Raw genomic sequence first — 20,753 nt, 5'->3', positions numbered from 1 at the left:
CCTCCCTTATCCAGCCAGAGGGAAAAACCAAGCCAAACACCACCCCGCGGGCAGAGCTTGTGATATCCATTACCTACCAGAGACACGCCCTACAAGCCGGTACATTCGCGCAAAGTACCTACCTACCTCCAACACCACGATAACCACCCACGCGCCAATCCTGTAATCTATCACCACATCCCCCGCGGCCACGATTAATTGGTTAACACGATTGTACCACATCATCATAAATGAAATATTACGGCCCTATAGACGCCGCCTATATAACTGACACAGGCCAGCACAGCCAATCAGGGCGCTGTCTGCTAGGTGCTAATTAGAATCTGGAAAGAAAAAAAAAAAACTACTAGTGAATATTTGAGAGACATGACTGCAATATTACAATACAAGATCTAGATTCCAACTCCCCAATTCCCCCATCGTGCTCCCGAAGGTAAACCGGCTTCACATGGTACCGACATTTAGCCTTTCGCCTAACCCACAACCAAGCAGCCGTAGTTTTCAATATAGTAGATGTATGTACGGCCAGCCAGCTAGCTGGTTACATATAAAGTCTACCTACATGACCTATGCATAAAAACCCGGACCGACATGCACACGGAGCAGCCACCGCCGACATGTCTCACCCGCGACCCCCGGTCTCTGAGAGCTGACGTTGACCATGGCCAGCCATGCCGACCCCGAGTAGCCGAAATCGGGCAAATCCGACGTGGCTAGCTAGCGAGCGGGACCTTCGGTTGGGTATTAGGTTATTCTGACCTCCCACGACGCTACTACATGTATACAGTAGACAGCTAGCTACATGTATGTAGTGGGAGCGCCTGTGAGGATCCTGATAATTTACGTGGAGATGTGGTATTTCGTAATGGAAATTTAATGAGTGAAGCATTTCTCGCTGGCTGCTACGCTTCGTGATACCGTATATCGGAAAACACTCGTTGGTTGTGAATAGATGGCGGGGAGATTGCAATTACTGTATAATCACCAGTGAAGCCAAATTCTGACGACTCCCGGAAGCAAACCCATCCGACCCTCCGTCGACTCTACAGACAGGTGCTTGTTTATTTATCCCCACGGAGTCATTTGTTTCAATCACGACCCAGCACTCGAATACTGCACAATTTGTCATTACCCATCCACAGGGTTAGGGTTATCAACTACTCTAAACCTCATCTAGACGCCGAGGATTCACTTGGATTCCATTCACTTCCCGAGGACATGTATTAACGAAAACACGCACAACACTACAACGCATCCCCAAAGAACAACCCTCTCCAAGAGGCCGGCTTCAAGAGCCACAAATCAGATCCCGCATCAATCCGTGTTCATATGTGTACCTACATGAACCCGAGCCGAACAAACTTTTTTCCACTGACGACAATGAAAATTTTTCCTGTCTCTGCGCGGGCTGGCAGAGCAGCATATTCTGGCGAACACTATTTGCAGGAACGATACTCCACGATAGAGATACTTCCGTTGTCTGTGTGTGTGTATGTAGGGCGCAAGTAAGGCTTATCGCAAACCCCTCAAGAGCTGTCTCAGTTTCCCAAAGCGGCATGGAGGAGTCGTCATGCAGCCCTAACCCCGTCGGTGCGAGTGCCGGATGCGGGCGCAGCTGAACTGAGACATCGGCAATGTGTTGTCGGGGGTTCCAGAAAAAGCCAGATGGTGTCGTCAGTGGGGACTCTGGGGAGATCGGAAACTGGTGTTCCTAAAGCACTGTGGAAACCATGCGGGATGAGCCGTGTTGGAAGCGAGTGATTGATCGTGAGGAAGCGAAATGCTGCGATTGTGGTCTTGGGGTACCTGGGATTGGAGAAGGTAGAGTAGTTGCTGTCTTGGATATCTAAGGCTGAAGTGATGATGTTCGCTGTACCTACATGTGAATCTGCTTCCTGAGGTTTGATCGAGCCATCCTATAGAACTGCCGACGAGGAAAGACTGAGACTGACAACGTCAAGCTGATCTTCGTAAAGTATCGATCAAGTTCTTTCCTTGACCTGCAGTAAAATTGGACCCAGTTGACTAGTACCTGTGACAGAAATCATAGATAGTCGCTCGGTTTGGGAAACACTCAGGCGCCAACTCTGGCGCTTATTTCCTGTAAAACATTCTCTAGCCACAGCCTCAGCCTAAGTGAAACTACCTAATGCTTTAGACAAAAGTTTCTTCTTTCTTCTTGATGCTATTGTCATTAGCGCGCTGTTTATAGATATTGCCGCCGAATCCTCGAGACGTAGGAAGCTTCAGAATCTCGGTGTGTATACGTACGTATTCCATAAACAATCTGATACCCGCGTGTAAAGGCCAAGAGGTCGTTAAAGCTGTTGCCTCCGCTGCTCTTTCTCGTGCCTAGTCTTTCCATGGGTTTATTACTCGCAAGTAGGATAGCTAGTCGATTTGTGTCTTGGCGGCCGACGACATGAAATCACGAGTGATACTTCATGAGCCACGGTGAAATGTGATTTAAGGACTCGCGGCAAAAATGATTTTATTATAGTGAACTTTCTGGGACGACTCTTTTCAGGCATTGGGGACGTTGTGGAGGTGGATGAAGGACCGTTTTTGCTCCTACACGACTATAGTGAATTCAATAGACTGTAATTGTCAGCTTTTAGACGGCATACAACAAGAAACGATCTGTAAGATCCTTAACACCCAAAGCTTACCATTTCATTCTGTCAGCAACTGGTAACTGATAGTACCGTTGCCGACTAGCAATTCCGACCTTCGGAGCGGGAGGCGGAGGCGGGGTAGTTTGTGGCGTGTCCGGATCGAAGTAACGTGACAGCACAAGGAGTCTCCTGCAGATCCAGTTATTCGTCAGTCATACATACCTCGACCCTACTGCAACCAAACCACGAGAAGGCTCCCTAATCGTGCGTACCTTAGATACAACCCCGGGGACATGTCAAGTGGTGGGGCACTCTCGACTGGGTAGAAGCAGAAAACAATGTTCTGATAGCCGGAAAGAGTCGTCGTTACCCTCGTACCGCAGGAATATAAGTAGGAGAAAGCTCGAGAACTCAGATGGGCGGAGGACTTGGGTCTCTACCTGTATCTATACGCACTAATTCCATAGGGTATCTCGAACGAATTGACACTGATGGACGAGGGGGAGAGGTTGAAGATACCAAGAATTTGTTTCCTTGCAGGGCCGATAGTATTTGGCAACGGAGCGAGAAGTTAACTAGCGGCTAATAATCGGCCTCTCGATGTCTCGGGTGGCATCATGGATCGATAGGAGATATCGCTGCTTGTCGGTATCACACTGCTTGTCGGTACCGGTACTAGTCGACTGGAGGTATGTGAGGGATATTTGGGGCGGCTTGTTGGGTGCCGGTGTTAGAGCTTGCTGTGGGATTAGGGCGGATTAAGTTTTTTTTTCGCGGGTTTGCGTAGTTGATAAGCTCACTCCAGTTGTCCTGATCGAGAGTCGAGTTGTCATCTGAACGCTTGAATTATAGATGTTTGCAGATAGAGTATAAGGAAGGATACATAGAGATTACGAGACTACCGATTTCAATAGTTAGCAACACTGTATTCATAATATGTAGCTATTACAGAGCACTTTATAATATCGTAATATTCACAACCGACTTTTGTTTCCTCCACTCCAGCCGTTCGAGTCATAGCTATAGGCTGACATTCACCAACGTTAGCTATGTCTCTTCCAAACGATAGAATTTGAGCAGAGCTCAAACCTCCACTCTTGAGGTCGTTAGCGATCTGGCGCCGGGATAATAATATACTCGTAAAGACGAAGAGATGTTGTTGTCCTGGTCGAGAGCCGGCCTTGATATTTCTTCAGCACATCATTTCAACGTGGCATTTAAATTTACTCAGGACACCTTCCGCGGGCCTATTATCAGTCATTCATTCATTGGAGATATATAATTGTCTTGGTCCCCAAACCACTCAAACCTTCGGGCGTTCTCCCGCGCGAGGCTTGGCGTTCACCTTTGCGGAATTGGCCTTTGGGGTATCGATCAGATAAGCGACAATACGATTAGGACTAGTCTTCATTCCAGTCTGCCAATATAATCCCAGATGCAGATCTCCAGATCTCCAGATCGGAGCTTTATTGGCTGCAGGTACGGGGTCCAGAGTAATTTAATATTGTAGTGTTGATCATTTGATACACGATGCTAAAGTCTGACATCTACTATGCATGAGTACCTGTATGTACGTGCCAAACTTGAGAATTTATGAGCTATTACAAAGACAATAGATTGTATTCCATAATTCCACCTTCACGCATCCCCAATTGCAACGTCTCCTCCTCCTCCTCCTCCTCCTCCTCCTCCTCTACTGCAGCTTTTGAACGGACTTCTTCAACCCCGGCGACACGGGCTCTAGGACATCCAGCATCTCGTTCCAGAACCTCTTCTGCGTCGCCTGTCCATTCTCACTCGTCACCCAGTCCGCTGGCCTAGATCGCAACCAGTATATATATATTAGCACAGCCAACTTTCAAAAACATATAACGAAACCGGCAAGCAACTTACGTCTCAATCTCACAGTTACTTAAATAGCACCCATGGCTCCTAGGCCCCTTACACGCCGCATCCACTAACGTCCTACTCCCCTTCTCCGTCGGCCTCGCAAAGCACATCTGCAACACCCTCATTTTCAACCCTAACTCCCTCCCTAGCTCCGAATAGCAAAACCCCGGATTCAACGTATTCACCACCACCGCCGGCTTCCCGCCCCCATCCACCGGCGTGATCTTCGCAATCTCCCTCGCCAGATACACATCCAGCAGTTTCGACAGTGGGTACCGCCCCCCCATATCCTTCTCCGTCTTTACCCTATCATTGATATGGGCCAAGATGCCCTTCTCAGCCTGCGTGGGCCAGGTGTTATACTGCGCCGCCACGTTCGCCCATCGATGCACCTCCGACGCAACAATCACTAGGTGCGGCCTCCACCTCGGGTTCTCCCTCCCCGACTGTACCATCTTCGGCAACAGTCGCAGCGCCAGCAGCGCCGTTGAAAGCACATTCACCTGCAGCGTCGACTCCCACCCGTCATCCGTCACCCGCCAATTACCGGTTGCGATGCCCGCATTCAGCACCACGACGTCCAGTTTTGGGAGCGCCAGCGCCCGCTCGATGAACTCGTTCGTGCACGCGAAGGAGCTCATGTCGAGTTTCCAGACCTCGATGGCGGAGGGGTTGCAGTCGGTGGTGGAGACGATGGAGGACTTGGCGGATTCGCCTTTTTCGAGGTTGCGCACGGCGAGGATGACGCGGGCGGCGCCGAGGCGGGCAAAGTGGCGGGCGGCTTCGAGGCCGAGGCCGGTGTTGGAGCCGGTGACGATGACGGTCTTGTCATCGAACGGGTAGGAGGGATATGGGAGGGGGAGGCTTTGGAGAAAGATTTCGGTGAAGTTTGACATCTTGTGATAATTAGGTATTGAAGATTTATAGGTATAAGGCGAAGAAGAGGTGTGAGGGTTCTTAAGCTATTATTCAGTGGTTATGGGGGGTTGGGGATGAAGGAGTTGGATTTGAGGATTTGAAGCTCATGAAAAGGGTCACGGTTTAAGTATTCCAGAGAGGTCTCGCCCTTCTTTTTTTTCCTTCACAACTACGTAAGAGCCTACCTACGTATCTACCTAACTACGTATCTACCTAACTGACGGCCAGATCTTGAAATGTGCGCCTCCCCTGGAAAAGGCGGGAGCCGGATTTTGTACTATCTCCACACAGCTAACAAGGTGGTAGGCGAGAATCTGCCCGCGGACCTTGGTTATCTCCGTTAACGCCAAGCGTGCTGGGGGCATGGCTGGACATGGACAACCTAAATACTGCCTTTAAAAAGCTTGGGTCGGTGCAATTAATTGAGAAACGCCCGTCGGATAGTTAAAAGTCGACAAATGTGACGATTACTGGGCCTTTTCCTGATTATTTGAGCGCATGATCATTATGGGATAATATTTATCCGTTAAATCTAACCAACTCCTCAACGCTACATGGATATTGTTACGCCGAAGGATCATAAAATATCACTCTACATGCAACCCCCTGTTTCCCGAAAGTCCTATCAACCTCAACCTTAAGCGAAGCTTCTGTCTCGTCGAACGGTGCGCCATGGTTGGAATATTTCACGGTTCTTGCTTTGGTTTTGATCAACCAGCAGGAATCGTCGAATAAGCAACCACGCCGAAAATACGAGGATTAGGAGGGGAATTATCCCAACTATGTACCATACGATTGATGGGTGATTATCGAAGGTGTCGACATTCATTCCAAAAACGCCCTGGTTTATGTGTTATTTCTAGTTTTCGTTTATGACTGGTGTAGAGGATTAATTAACTAGACTTACAGTTAGGAATGTGAGAGGTAGAAATATAAACTAGGACGGATATGAGCATCAATACACTGGCATAGAAATTCGAATTTTTGGGGGTGTTGTCACTTACTGTTACCCAGCTGAGACGGTTCATCGATGCTCCATATGCATTTGCCGTTTGTGCCTCTCGAAGAGACGCAATAGTAAAAAGCTAGCCGCCACATTAATGATCAGCAAACCTACGCCCGCCAAGTGACATCCCAAGCTCACCATTTGCAAATTCGTATGCGTCGGCTCAACCAAGTTCTGTATAATTTGCCGCTTCAACCTTAGAAACTGGTCTCGTATCCATCTCATATCCTCATCCTCCAAATTGATGAGTGAATTCCTTCCCTCCCCAGCCTTCAGCTCACTACAAAACATATCCAGGGCTTCAATCTGTTTGTCGATTGTCTGGTCCAGATATTTCCAAAATACCTCTCCCTCCCAAATCTTCTGGGCGAGCTCTGCTGTCGTCTCCGCAATCACTCGAGCTTTCTACATTTTTTCTCTTCTTTAGCTCGATATACTTAGCTGGTAATTTAGGGAGATATAACGTACTAGCGATATAACATGCTCTTCACACGCCGAAATTACCTCTGCCCACTTCGATGCTATCTCATTACTCAAGAACCTAAATAGCATCTGCCCGCCCACAAAATCAAACGCCTGCTGCTTATCCTCAATACCCACGAAATTCTTCACCTCATCGTCCGTCGACACATCAAACGTCTGCCACGACCGCTCCACATCCGTCGTAAACAGCACTATCGTCTTTGCAATCCGACTATCTTCCGATATCGAGTACGGGATCCAGAACGACTTGGTCTGCCGCAACACATCCTGCACCGACGGCGCACTCGCCACTAGCTCCTCCGCAAACGTCTTATAACCCCCCCACTCCGTCTCCTCCCCCTTAGTCCGCTCCCGTTCTGCCCCCTTCGTCTGCACCTTGCTTCCATCAACCCCGTACGAGTCCAGCGTCACCATACGCTTCCCCACCGGCCTCCTCACCGCAATCGTCGGCACGCGGTCGTCCAGCACAAACGTATCAAACACCGCATACAGGTCACCGGCAAAGCCCCCGCTGTCCTGTGAGCACACGAAGTTTGAGCAGTTCGCGCTGACGTCGAGGCGCGAGTCGATGGTGTGCAACTTCCACCGTTGGGTCACTTCGTTGGAATCTTTGCGCCGCAGCGTGGGGCCGCGCTTGCCCGTGATGCAGGTGATGAGGTCGTAGACGCCAAATCCGTCGAAGAAGGCGGTTTTGGCGGCTTCAACGGCCCATTGGCGGTCTACTAGCCTATAGGTACAACAGATATCGTGTTAGGTTCAAGTCAATGGCGTGATTATTCGGAGTGGGGGTTGGGTTTTGGGGGAACGGACATTTTGCGGATTGTGGGGGCGGGAGCGGATTCGCCTTTTTGGAGTTTCTGGTGGGGGTGTTAGTTTCAAAAACCAATTGCATGGGGTCGTAAATATGTGTGTAAGTACCTCCGACTCCTCCTTAAAAAACGCACTCAGCACCGCTGCGTCCTGGAAATGTCTATAAAACACCACCAACCTCTTCACCACTCCCTTCTCTACTTCTCACCAAACAAAACAAACCGCCAAATCTCGTCAGTCCTATGTCCAAATTCACAAAACAAAAAACAGAAACCAATTGGCGGATTGAAAAACATACCGTCCCACTCGAACGTATAGTCCTTAATCACCGCCTTATCCTCCCTCACCGGCGATGCGCCAGAGGTGTAGACGACTTTTGTGAACCCGTTGGTTTTCATTGGGTCTGACATTTTTTGTTCGCAAACGTAGCACTGGGAGAATAACCAGTGATGCCAGGAAACCATTTTAAATTCTGTCCTGGTGGTTTTATATCAACTTCTGTATTATTTCAGCCAGTGAGTGAGGCTGTGCCGCGTGGCGCAGTATAGCCTTATATGCGAGTATATATGCGAGTATATATGCAAGTATATATGTGGGTTATTTTGAGGACTTCCATCTCTGCCAGTGCGTCGGGAAGGCGATAGAGTCCGATGTGCTGCAGAGCGGTCTAGTAATACGTATCCCATGGTCCGTCCATGCTGACCCCTATAATAGAGGAATTAAATTTGTATGGGAGATCTATTATTTGATAAGAGAGATAACAAGATCTGTTAGTAGAGCCACACAAAACTTGCTTTTTTCTGGGGGTCAGCATTTTCACTGACGGACGATGGAATAGAGGAAGGCGTGATGATAGTTATCTAAATAGTAAGTAATTATTCCATGACGCCAATCCGGCGATTATATAAGCCTTCTAATAATGCTCTACACCAAGTACCGGGCGTTAAGGGTAAGTCTGGAGACGCTCGAGTCATTGGCCGATTGTACTGCAAGTCCTGATTGGCTGATATTCGGGCCAAGACAGGACACCGCCACTGCCACGTCAAGGAGGGGAAGTCATTACTCGCAGGTGAGTTCTTTCAAGCTGTGAACTTTTCCACCCGCTAATATCATTGACACCCGTTCGACGCCGTGAACACCCCGTTCGACGCCGTGAACACCCCGTTCGACGCCGTGAACACCCCGTTCGACGCTGTGAAGGCCCCGTTCGACTCGGCTGTGAAGGCCCCATTCAACGCTCGTTCGCGATGAGGCAGAAGGGAAGGCGGTCTGATCATCATCAAAACACGAGGAATAGAGAGACTACGAGGGATGAAAGACTCAGGATTATCACTCTGAGAGAGATAGGGAAGAGCTGGAGAGAGATAGGAAGGATAATAGAGATAGATTTCAGTACCTGTCAAGGAATCTTTAGACGGGCACAAGTAAATGGAACTCCAACCAACAGAGTAAGACAAGGGAGACCACCTATCTTTAATGAGGCAGAAAGGGAAACGCTACAAGAGTTTTTTTACAAAAGAGAAAAGAACAAGGCGTTTACCTTGGGAGGCAATAATTCATGAGATAGGATATGCATGTTCTGTTAGAACTCTACGAGATGTTATGACATCTATGGGCTACCATAAACGTCTACCTGTAACGGAGCCATTTCAACTGTCTGGTGTATGAGTACAAACAGGGACCGGTTACATGCTGAGAGTTATTGTTAGAAGCCAGTTGCACGGTGATATGCAAGTACCGGCAGTGTGGTTAGCTACCAGCTGTTAGAGTAACTACATTCCGGGTGCTAGAAAGGGGATCTATTCATGGGAGCAATGACTGACGAGTCTAAGCCTCGCCAGTGACTAGAAGACCGGCCAGAGTGAAGCTCTGATTGCCCGGTGATCCTGTGTATCCTCTGAGCATTGTATGTCCGCCGAAGAGGCAGAGACTATGCTAGGGAAGTCTACAATAAGCGAAAACTCTACAACAATGATTAAGCCTACATATGAGCGGCAGCTCATTCATGCAGGCCCCGGTTGTGTAGCAACCAACGTTGCAGGTGTTACAAAGGCTTTGACTAAGGGTAGTTGCCTTGGGTATCGGAAACACCTGCTGACGCTTAGAGAAAAGTGGGGTAGCGGTGGTATTGCTTCTGGCACCGAGGAAAGGCTCCACCGGAACTTAATAAGGAGTTAGGAGCAGAGAATAGAGGCCTTCGGAGTATAAGTACTCAGGTTCATTCTCGTTCTTCAGTCCTGTTCTCTCCAGTCTTCATCAGAAAGAAATATCAAGTTCTTATCGGTAGCAGAGCCCTTAAAGATTACTGAGTTTTAGCGATAGTATCTTTGAATAATCTGCAACCTGATTGTCTATCTTGCACGGCAATCTCTATTCTATCCTATTCTATTTTCTCTTAGAAGAAACCCCCTTTACATTACCTTATAAAAAGTAAGATCATCAGCTCTTTCCTACTAGTACAAACTTAAGCTAATATCATTGAGTAAATGGTGTATTAGAGAATCCAATCTAATCAAAAGGGTACAATGTTGTCAAGTAAGGCTATACTGAATCTATGATGAATAGTATCGAACTGTTTGGACAGACGAGTCTACTTTCAGCACAGTGGACTTTGGCCATCGATATTGGGTTACACATACAGCAGAGGAGGAGTATCGTCCTGACTTCCTAGATGAAACATGGGAGTCAGGTAGAAAGAGCATGATGATATGAGGTGCTTTCTATGGTGAGATGAAGTCAGGCTTAGTTTTCACTCCCGCTGGTATTACTCTCAAGTTACAAGTCTACAGAGATTACATTCTAGATCCCCATCTTGTACCGTTCTGGCATCATACCTGTAAAGAATATGGGTGGACACAGGTAGTGGAGGACAATGCACCCAGACATAAGAGAGTTGCTATTGGTTGCAGAGAAATCAATGAGGTAGAGAGTGTTGAATGGCCCCCTCAATCACCAGATCTCAATCTAATCGAGGCTCGTTAGGCAGATATAGAAACTGAATTGGGGGAAACTATTGGGCTAGTACAAGATATCGAGGTTTTGAAAATCATGATCAGGAATGCTTGGAATAATATCACTGTAGATAGACTGGATAGACTCATTAGAAGCATGCCCAAAAGACTAGAAGCAGTCATTGCTGCTGGTGAGCATGCCATTAAGTATTAAATAGCTATATAATTGAAGATGTTTGTGGGCGTGAACAGGTGTAGCTACAACATCAATGGGGGTGTCTCTTTAACGGCAACTATGTATTTCTGGCTAGGTGATAAACTGGAATGAGGGAACGAGGTATTGTGTAGTGGAATTAGGATTTGTAATGGGGATTTCTGTTATGTTCTTTCGGTTTCTGTTACGTGAAGGTATTAGTCATCATTGGATTATGAATGGATCGGAAAACTCCCAGAATGCTACGCCAAAAGGCAGGCTGGGGTCCCGAATGCCACATTGAGAATAATATGCCACGCAACCATTCCTATTCCTCCCTGTTAATAAATTTGGATGCTAACAACCATGAGACAGGGTTTCATACTACAACCCAACCCCGGATTACAGCAATGCAGTAGCAATGGAGATAGGCTCTGCCATCGCAACTTGCTGCTGCTACGGTCACCATGGAGATAGACTCTGCCATCCCAATGTGCCGTCGCTGTAGAGATGGACTCTGCTGTCTTACAATACAGTCGCAATGGATGGAGATAGGCTCTGCCATCCCAACTTGCTTCTGTTGCAGTCGCCATGGAGATAGGCTCTGCCATCCCAAGGTACTGCCATTACGGCCCTGATTCTACAAGATACTTTTATAGGTGTTGATCCGTTTGCTACCCTCTTTTTTATCACATACTTCTATCTAAATACATTCTTCTAACTCTCTAATGTGTACAGGGTAATACAATCTTTCAAACTCCAACTGGTGGTCTACGGCAAGTCCTGGAATTGTGACCCAACTCTTTGCAATTTGAACAACATTGTGGTGCCCTGTTTGGAAAATCAGGAAGCTGACCCGACATTGCTTGCCTTTTTTTCTGAAGGTCTCCTGCTCTTTTCCTCACAACCTTTGGGCGACCCCGTGGTGCGCTCAATACTGGTGGAAGGCAGGCAGCAGTATTGGAACGGGTAGGTGTTTGGTTATACTCCTCATCTGTTACTGGAGGAATACTTTGACTATTCCAATTGACGGCAGCAGTTGTGTTTGAGGTAAAAACAGTATATCCAAATGCTGATATATAGCTGTCAGAGTCTGGACGGGGGGTATTTGTCGGTATCCAAGAAAAGGAATCTCTTCCGCTGCTATTCTGTACCCTCATAATGGTATCGGTTTCCAACAAGTCAGGTTGTCCGTTGGGTTTTGCTGGAGTTACCGGATTTTTGGCCTTGATAGTTCGAATATCTATAGGTTGGAAGTTGTATAGGTATGTGTTGCGGTATTCAGCAACTGTCAGTTGTTCGGGCATATACTGTATGGGTTGCTTCTTGATGAAATGGATGCAAGCAATCCCGTGTACACATGGTACCGCGTTTTCTTGAAATTTGCTGCAGGAACAGAATGCCGTTAAGAGATTAACCTCGAAAGCCTTTCCAGTCAAATCGATCACTCTTCCCCGATTCTCATCCGACATTTGGACTTTCCGTTGGGTGGAACCATAGGCAAGAGAATCTGTTATAATGGTTAGTTTCAAATCACGTACGGGAATTAAGATAGTCTACCTTTGAGTAAATTCTGACCATAAACAGTCAAACATTGAGTTGAGGGATACTTGTTTGCATCTTTCAACCGTTGAAATCGTAGGTGCATTACTTTATGCCAGAGTGAATCAAGAAGATCAAGGCAAGGCAGCGCTCGTTCCTCCAATATCATATTGTTCATTGATTCCACGATATTGGAGGTCAAATGACCATATGTGCGGCCAGGGAAGTAAGGTGCGCAGTACTTGGTTTTGTCAATGTTCTCAACGTACTTTGCTGCTGTTTTGCTATGCTCTCTCAATGCCTCTAGCCGTTCGTTGAATTCTTCTTTTGTATAGCTTGCAGCTATCCGTTTAAAGAGAATCCGAGCAGTACTCCGGAATGTTTTATAAACATTATCCGAAATATGCTGTGTGCAAAATGCACGTCGACTTCTGTCCAATACGTTGTCGGTTGCAATGGATAACCCTTTGTCTCTATCACTCATGACGGTCACATTTGGCTGATTGATTTCCAGAATGGCTGCCTTTAAATTGAGTAGAAAAAAACGCCAGGACTCTTCGTTTTCCCCCTCTACCAATGCCCATGCCAAAATACAACCGTGATTGTCACCATCGATGCTTACAGCCAGTAGTATAGTCTGTACATATTGTGTTTTGGTAAATGTACCATCGATCGCTAAAAATGGACGGCAGTGGCTAAATGATTCTCGACTGGTCGGCGGGCAGATGAATATTCGTTCAAAGCGGTCCGTATTTTTGTTGATTGCAATCTGAACATATGCGTCAAGTTTTTCTAAAGCTCCAGCATATGCAGGAAGTAGGGCGTATTGTGCTGCCTGCGCCTTCAAACTATTGCCAAGTAATGCACGTTTGGCCTTGGATGCAGCGGCGGTGGTGATCTTTTCATGATGTCTGTGCAAAACCGCTTGGACTATAGTAGCTGGTGTTGTTTTGTTGTCGATTGTCAAAGTCTTTGGAAGGTTTTCTACAAGCCAAGAATGCTTGCTTGATGCCGACCGAGAATACTCTCCCGATCCATAGCAGATATGAATAGGATCAACTTTTCCAACCTCAACATCTTCCTCCATTTTCCAAAATGCCCGAACAGTAAATGAGCATGCCACTGCACGACATCTAATAATGGTTCGGACCTTATCACTCTTATAGACATTGTAGAAAAATTTTTCCTTGATTGACTAATCCGCTACCGCAGCTTTGAATTCCTTAAAAGAAGGAAATTGGTCTCCGGTGGATAGCATAGCGGTGAAATTCTATTGACTCTGAATACTGTTAGTTTAAGCTCCCGTCAAATATTTGGGTATTCTTGAACTACCTGCTCTCAATTGAAAAATATCTCGGAAATATGATAGCGAATGCAGTACTTACACCTGGGGGCGGTCCAGTTTTTTAAGCCATGAGGCGAACAGGAAAGAAAGAAAAAAAATTTTTTTCACTACTTTTTTTACTCTAACCCAGTTGAAACTATTTACATGGCATATTATTCTCAGTGTGGCATTCGGGACCCCGGCCTGCCTTTTGGCGTGGCATTCTGGGAGTTTTCCGTGAATGGATATATAAGGGGGCGTTGTCTCGTGCTTTTGTCTGTTTTCCTTCTTCTCTTTTTTCCTTACGCAATCTCTGTATTCTACTCTGCGAATATTACTTTTATTCTACGCTACGTCATAGGGCTCATCTTGGATCTCCGACCAGGATTGAACCATCCCATAGTCCATAGTCATGAACATACTCTACTACGTTCTCGCCTCGGTTGTATTCCTTGGCACTATAGTCTCTCGTCCATAGACCCACGTTATAGTCTCGGTATTTCTTTCCCTTATACTAATTTCTGGCTCGGCATTGCTTGGCTTCAATCAGCGTCAACTCCCATTGGCCTACCACTCGTTGCCACTCACTGCGCCTCGCAATCTCAACCAATCATGCAAAGCATCTCAGTATTTAACGTGCACGCCCGGTACATGTATCTAATCAGATTGACGCATGGCGGAAAACCTGGTAATATATGACTGACTACATGTATGTATGTATCAGACTATCGGACAAAACTGTCTCTACTACCAATCACCTGGTATGGAGAATCGATACGAGATGAGGTTCACACGCCGGCTTGAAAGTCGGGCTCAGTACTCTAGGTAAATGATTTATCGGGGGGCTAGTGAAAACCTAACCCTAATCAATGAAGCGCGATCATTGGCTTTCCTAGAACCATGACGTCATTGGACGACTCCCGTGGAAATTTGGATCAATAAAATTTAGAGAGCAGCCTTTCCGCCAATAATATTAAACGGAGCAATGTGATTGGTGGGTGACAGCAATAAGTAGGTTGCTAGCCGTTGAAAGAGCACTGGACAGAACGGACAGAACTCCAAAACCGCTCCTAAACTCCTTCCATCGATAGTTATATACCATCAATAGGATGGGTATACCTACTAATATAAAGGGCTGTCTGGCCGACCCTAAGCCTGAATTCTATGATTTCATAATATTCTGGATCACAAGATATGATGCGGCTTCCTCCTCTTCGGCTTTGATGCGGGCAGCTTCTCCCTCCTTGGCGTTGATACGGGCTCCTTCTGCCTCTTCGGCCTTGATGCAGGCAGCTTCGGCTTCTTCCTCTTCGGCTTTGATGCGAGCTCTTCGGCTTTGATGGGGGCGGCTTTGATGGGGGCGGCTTCTTCCTCCTCAATTTTGATAAGCATAGCGGTTTCCCCGTCCTTGATTCTGGGCAGGAATCGGATATGAAACAGCCTTGAGAGGGAATTTTTGGCTTGGTGGATAGAGGTGCGAAGTATTTGAGTGCTTTCGAGTGGATTGCTTGAGGGTATGTAGTAAGTTAGCCCGTCTTCAAGTAAACCTCAAAAACCTCTAATCAGGTTGGTCGTTGTGCAAGGTGTTATACGTACATAATGAAGATAGGCTTGAGTGATTGATGAAAAAGATAAGGTCTTTCATCAATGCTACCTATTGTTGAGGCCCTAGTATACTGGTTCTAGGTGACAGAGCTACATGTAGTTACATACATATTGGGCTTGAGGGTGCACACGTGTGCCATTTCTATTTTCACGCGAGTCTGCCTAGGTTCAAAACTGTGGCATCGAGGAGCTTAATCGGTGTTTATATTTGATATCAAAGACATCAGTGTGAATCAAGTTACAGCTAAGCAGTGTGCCACTTTTGGCGCTGCTGATATTACAGATACATACTTCTTCCAAGAGAAGTAATAAGCTATACCTATGGAGCCCCCGCTAAATGTGGAAAAAATGCGCGACAAAAGAAAAAAAAGTGACCAACACCTGTAAAAGAAAACACCCCATATGAACCCATATGAACCCCTATAAAACCCGTGCGCCATTCTAAATGAAACAGAAACATGCATAAAAGCTAGCAAGGAAGAAGAAATATAGCTATTTCCTAAGAAAGATGGTGATTTTTACTTCAGTAGCTTGGAAACGAGAAGAGGAAAAAAAAAAAAAAAACTTGATGTGAAGCCTCCTACGCAAATTGAAGCTCCTCACATCCAACCGCAGATCTCTTCAAGAGTCCGCGAATACGGACAATTCCCCACTTCCCCCCCGCACGCTCAATTCTCCAAGCACACTGACTGACCGCAATGATGATCCCGTCCAGCTGGATTGGGAGTCCTTCTGAATGTGCGTCGAAGAAGTTCTTCGCGATGGTCAGAGCGTCGTCGTAAACACGTCTTCTGGGGCCGCCGTCTTGGACGTTCCCTCTGTAGCCGCTATTTTCGTCATGGAAGAAGCCATTGAGGACCTGGACTCTGCGGATGTTCTTGCAGCGCTTAAGGCCATTGAGGAAGATTCTCCAGGCAACAGGGGTGTTGACCAGGGAAAGGGCAAGCTCTGTAAAGCCTTGGCCGCCGTTGTGTACATCTGCGAATATCTTGTTGAGATCATCGGTGTTGAGAACCCACTGTTCCTTCAAGCCTAGTTTCTCGACCTTGTGGCCATAAAACGGAAATGCATTCAGCACGACTGTACGCAGCTTACCCAGAGGAATTGGCTCACAACGCTCGCGGGCATCAGTCAGGAAGGTAAGCTCCTTTTTGTTCCCACCGGGGATGGTGAAGAGTGCATCAATGGTAATTTCAATGAACCCTAGTCCACTGGACCTGAACACTTCAAGACCCTTCCAGCACATCTTGGTGAACTTGAACTTGCTATGTTCCATACAACCTATTAGTTCGAGTGTTTTGAGACAGCCGGGCTCAATCTCATGGCTGATGAATTCTGTATCGACTATAAAGCCAGTGAGCTGTAGAGTGTGCAATTTCAGCTTCTTTTTGCGATCTTGCATTAACGGCGACATGGCTTGTTTATAGACCTGCCAGTCGAGGATCGGAGGAGTCTTGATATCCTCTGCTGAATTAGGGAGGTTGGAAACGCGGTGGTAGGAGTCAAATAATTGACCATAACGCTTTTGGTCAATATGTGGCATTGCAAGTTCAAGGATACGGAGGGTGTCAGATAAGGATATAATGGTACTCCAGACTTGTAACCAATACGTTCCACCTCTGGTGGGAAGATTGTTTAGTCGTAGCTCCACAAGCGGAAGATTGCAGAGCAAAAGGATGCTTGGGCGGTACTTTGGCAAAGCTACCCAATCGGGGGTATTGGCCCCTTGTTGTTGACGTTTCTTCCTCATTGGTTGCGAGAGATTTAGCTTGAGGGTGGTGACAGATTTAATCCCACCCAGAGCCAAGAGAGACTCATTATTCATCGGAACAGGGGAATCCAGAGAGAAAGTCTTCAGACCCAGGGTACTCTCCAAGATATCGCCGAGGAAACCGTTGATTCCATTGAACCCACCATCACTATCAAGACCTTCATCTTCGATGAGTTCACTAACACGATTTCTACTAATCGTCACCTTTCCATTTTCACCAAGAATAGCTTCTTCCGGGAGAAAGTGGTCGTTATCCATCAGCCTAGTTTGGTTTTCTTCAAAGCCCATCCCAAGACGAATATTCTTTGTCCATTTCTGCAGTTTGGGTTTATTCGCCTTGTTGTGCAAGGACTTTAACAGGCGGCTTAAATATGAGAAGGAGTATCCGTGTGGAGGGTTTGGACGCAGCCAAATTGTCTCATAAAGTAGTGGCTCAATGGCTCTCTTGACACGTTTCGAAACCCTGAGAAGACGGGCGAGATCCCACTGCTCAAGCTGAACTCAGGTTAGTATCCCTGGTTCGAGAAGGGAGAACTGGGAACTTACATAGGCACCAATCTTACGCCAAATACCACCGGAGCCCAAACCACTCATGCTCGAGAAGGCAACTTCAACATCAATCGTCCTGGTTGAGATGACGGATTGTGAATCGGCAGCCACTTCAGGACTTTCATGGTCACTAACAGGAGGTGATTTAAGAACCCCAATCACACCGCGTCCAATGTGTACTAGGACTGCCTGTCTTGGGGCAGCACGAGCCATCTGAAGATGTGGCGGTATTTCAAGTCTTTCAAGCCTATCTGGGGTCACAGGACTAGACAAAAGTGAAGATGAACGTGTGGGAAAGTTCCTCTCTGGAGAGGTAGGAGATGGAGGCTCCATACTTGAATGAACCCCGGGGAAGCTATCCCAACTCTCCATGTTTTGATCCACATCTGTCAGAACGAGATTGCTTTGTAGTTCACCTGCACCTGATTCCTCGTCCTCCTCTGATTGCAGTTGAAGCCTCTCAGTGTTTGCCCTAGTGAACACCCTGTTCTCCCGTTCGGAGGGCTGCAGAAGTAAGCTTCTCCTCTCCATCCTCAAACTTCTGACTGCACCTGTTCTAACTGGTGAGCCGGGAGACCTCAATCCCCCCCGTCTGAGAGGAGAGGACACTGCCGCAAGGTTGAGAGGTGATGGCATGAGCGGAGACGTCGAGAAACGCAACTCTGGTAGTACGTGTGGAACAGTGACCTTCTGAGTCGTGGTAGGAATTTCCAAACCCCTTGGATGTCTTGGTGGAACAGATGGGGCAATAGGAGATGTAGTGGATCGTCGCCTTAAAACATTTGGCTTCGATGGTGGAGTGGTGATGATGGCCGGTGGAATGGTAAGTGTAAGAGGGGGGATGGTGGGGACGGCGGGGTTGGCAGCACGGCGCCGACGGCCGATAAGAGTAAAGGAATCAGTGAAATTGACAGATACAGAACGCCTGGGCGTTCGAGGGAAGGCTTGGCCGTCGGATGGTACTGGGATGGAGGATGGGGTTGCAGTTTGTGCCGTATGGGGACGTGGAGGACTAGGGGTTTGAGAGAGGCCCCCTAATTCCTCAGGCAGCATTGGTGGGGTAGAACCTCTAGAGCCAGCATGTGACTCAGGTGGGGTTGGTAAAAAAGCTGGTTTGTCCTTTATTACATGTTTGATGTCAGATTCTATTATACCTAGGAATAGGGAATTACTTACCGTGTGTGATTTTGGTGAGGTTTGTGAGAAGCTAAAAGATGGACATAATGTGGGTGACTGCAGACCTGCAAACCGGCGTGAAGGCTTTGCAGGTGTCTCTGGTGCAGCAGAAATCATGCTTGGAATGAGATCCACCCTTGTGGGCACGTATGAATTTTCATTCATGTCACCTGCACCATTTGTTTTTCTGCCTTTATCCATTTCAAACTTTGTAAACTCCGTCTCTAAGGAGTTTACGGATACTGGTGGTGATGGAGGAGGTGTGGGTAGAATGTGCACACCAAAAGCTGGGGTTGAAAATGAAAGTATGCTCAATCTAGGGTTTTGTGGATACCGGGACGGGAGAGGCGGCAGTGGGGTTGGAGGAGGCAGACGACGTGGACTGCTGGAATATACTTTAGCTACCCAGCCAGACATTCTACGGCCTCCCTTTGCTAAGGACCGGGAAAGTGAATGACGTCTCTTATGTGAAGAGCGGGTTGTGCCGGTATCTTGGCGAGAAGCGAGTGAGAGACTGTGATACATGATGGACAAGGTGGCAAGGGTATCAAGCTATTGGCTGCCTATATCCGATGCTCGAGATCAATCTCTTCGAAGGTTCCTATGAGTTACGAAAGTTGCTGATTTCGTTTTTATCCGTTATTGTTATATGGCCGAGATTTTAACACTTAGAATCCTAACTTCATGATCAATTAAGCTTATGTTCTGCATATTATCGATAAAAATATCGGGGCGCACTTACTCGTCTGTGTAATATAGGTTCTCTCTCGTGTATCTGCGTAATCGATCTGCGCACGAAGTTGTGGGTTATTTCTGTCTGTTGTATTATGCCTGCACTTTACAAACAAACAGTGTGCAAAAGGTCATCCTGAAAAAGCTGGATCTCTCCACCCATAGATATAGAAATATTTTTCACTCAAAATAGCCCTGAGATGATGTTTTATTCGCCGGCCGGCATCGGATAAGAATAAACACCGCCTACTCGGTGTGGTCCGCCGAACCAGTATACCTGACCGGAGATTGGTGGGTTCGGTGTCGATAGTACAGCTGAGCATGAGTGTGGCACAGCCCTACTACCAGCACAACCACAACCGCAACCGCCAGCACAACCACAACTCACATGCGAGCCTTTACCTAGGCATCGTTTCTATCCAGTTATCGTCTGGATATTCCAGATTAATCATCAAAAGATTCACACCTCGGGCGAAGATATCTGCAAATCGCAGGACAGTGGTTATCCCCTGACCTTGGAAACCGGGCCAAGGTCCATGGATCTAGGATAGACCCTGTTTGCCTCAATATTTTCCGCCCCGTACCGTGGTCATCTCTAAAACGTTAACCACTGCGTTGGGTTTCAGCACTAAACCTCCCAGGCTACAGTGTATGAGTTATCTGGCACCTATTCCAGTTGACGGAGGCCCCTCGAATCTCGATGATAAGTGCACTTTACCCAGGCGCCATGTCATCTCAGGCCTAGGGCGTACGTGACACCCACCGACATGGACATACAGCGAGATACCCGAGTATTGCCTTACGCTTACGTGAGTGTACGTCTGGTATTAAGAAGGACCCTATACGAAAATGAAACATAGCTGGAAGGAGCTGAGTGTGTGCCCTGGTGGGAATGTTTAGCCCGCTCAGCTTGGCAGGGTCCACATGGGTTAGGGTTTTATCTGTTGCATTAAACCTAGCCCTACTTATCTCGAAGAGAGGAGATATCACGAGGGAGAAAGTGGTCTAAGCAGTACTTATTCTAGAGAGTGTAACTTAAGTAGAATAATCCAGACGTGGAACTGACCAAGTGCTTGCCACTAAGCATGTGCTTTATATTGGATTAATCAATAATCAATCTTGCCACCAAAGGCGACATAATTAACCAACTAACCAATCCAATCTTGCTTCCAAAAGCGTTCAAGCTGG

General features: G+C 47.1%; 6 protein-coding genes across 6 annotated transcripts; all 6 read right to left on the bottom strand.

The window, feature by feature from the left end:
* Nucleotides 1-2,579: 2,579 nt before the first annotated feature.
* H6S33_011744 (uncharacterized protein) lies at nt 2,580-3,448 on the bottom strand (the record flags this gene model as incomplete). The annotated part of the gene is made up of 6 exons (XM_044843618.1): nt 2,580-2,598; nt 2,670-2,804; nt 2,888-2,986; nt 3,056-3,103; nt 3,192-3,355; nt 3,416-3,448. The coding sequence occupies 6 exons, from the start codon at nt 3,446-3,448 to the stop codon at nt 2,580-2,582; spliced, it is 498 nt and encodes a 165-aa protein (XP_044695412.1).
* An 860-nt stretch (nt 3,449-4,308) lies between these two features.
* H6S33_011743 (uncharacterized protein) lies at nt 4,309-5,401 on the bottom strand (the record flags this gene model as incomplete). The annotated part of the gene is made up of 2 exons (XM_044843607.1): nt 4,309-4,432; nt 4,509-5,401. The coding sequence occupies 2 exons, from the start codon at nt 5,399-5,401 to the stop codon at nt 4,309-4,311; spliced, it is 1,017 nt and encodes a 338-aa protein (XP_044695411.1).
* Nucleotides 5,402-6,060: 659 nt separating this feature from the next.
* H6S33_011742 (uncharacterized protein) lies at nt 6,061-8,132 on the bottom strand (the record flags this gene model as incomplete). The annotated part of the gene is made up of 8 exons (XM_044843596.1): nt 6,061-6,264; nt 6,331-6,360; nt 6,428-6,508; nt 6,568-6,834; nt 6,898-7,639; nt 7,723-7,769; nt 7,831-7,919; nt 8,021-8,132. 8 exons carry the CDS (start codon nt 8,130-8,132, stop codon nt 6,061-6,063), a joined length of 1,572 nt encoding a protein of 523 aa, XP_044695410.1.
* Nucleotides 8,133-11,618: 3,486 nt separating this feature from the next.
* On the bottom strand, nt 11,619-13,495 carry H6S33_011741 (uncharacterized protein; the record flags this gene model as incomplete). The annotated part of the gene is made up of 2 exons (XM_044843585.1): nt 11,619-12,376; nt 12,427-13,495. 2 exons carry the CDS (start codon nt 13,493-13,495, stop codon nt 11,619-11,621), a joined length of 1,827 nt encoding a protein of 608 aa, XP_044695409.1.
* A 1,422-nt stretch (nt 13,496-14,917) lies between these two features.
* H6S33_011740 (uncharacterized protein) lies at nt 14,918-15,124 on the bottom strand (the record flags this gene model as incomplete). Its single annotated transcript, XM_044843574.1, has 1 exon — nt 14,918-15,124. One exon carries the CDS (start codon nt 15,122-15,124, stop codon nt 14,918-14,920), a length of 207 nt encoding a protein of 68 aa, XP_044695408.1.
* A 793-nt stretch (nt 15,125-15,917) lies between these two features.
* On the bottom strand, nt 15,918-19,250 carry H6S33_011739 (uncharacterized protein; the record flags this gene model as incomplete). Its single annotated transcript, XM_044843562.1, has 3 exons — nt 15,918-17,603; nt 17,655-18,776; nt 18,834-19,250. The coding sequence occupies 3 exons, from the start codon at nt 19,248-19,250 to the stop codon at nt 15,918-15,920; spliced, it is 3,225 nt and encodes a 1,074-aa protein (XP_044695407.1).
* Between the last annotated feature and the right edge of the window lie 1,503 nt (nt 19,251-20,753).

The sequence above is a fragment of the Morchella sextelata genome (assembly GCF_020137385.1).
Source record: "Morchella sextelata strain SCLS chromosome Unknown scls_7, whole genome shotgun sequence".
Lineage (NCBI taxonomy): Eukaryota > Fungi > Ascomycota > Pezizomycetes > Pezizales > Morchellaceae > Morchella > Morchella sextelata.
The sequence above is the reverse complement of the archived record's forward strand: the minus strand, read 5'-3'. Positions and strand labels throughout refer to the sequence as shown.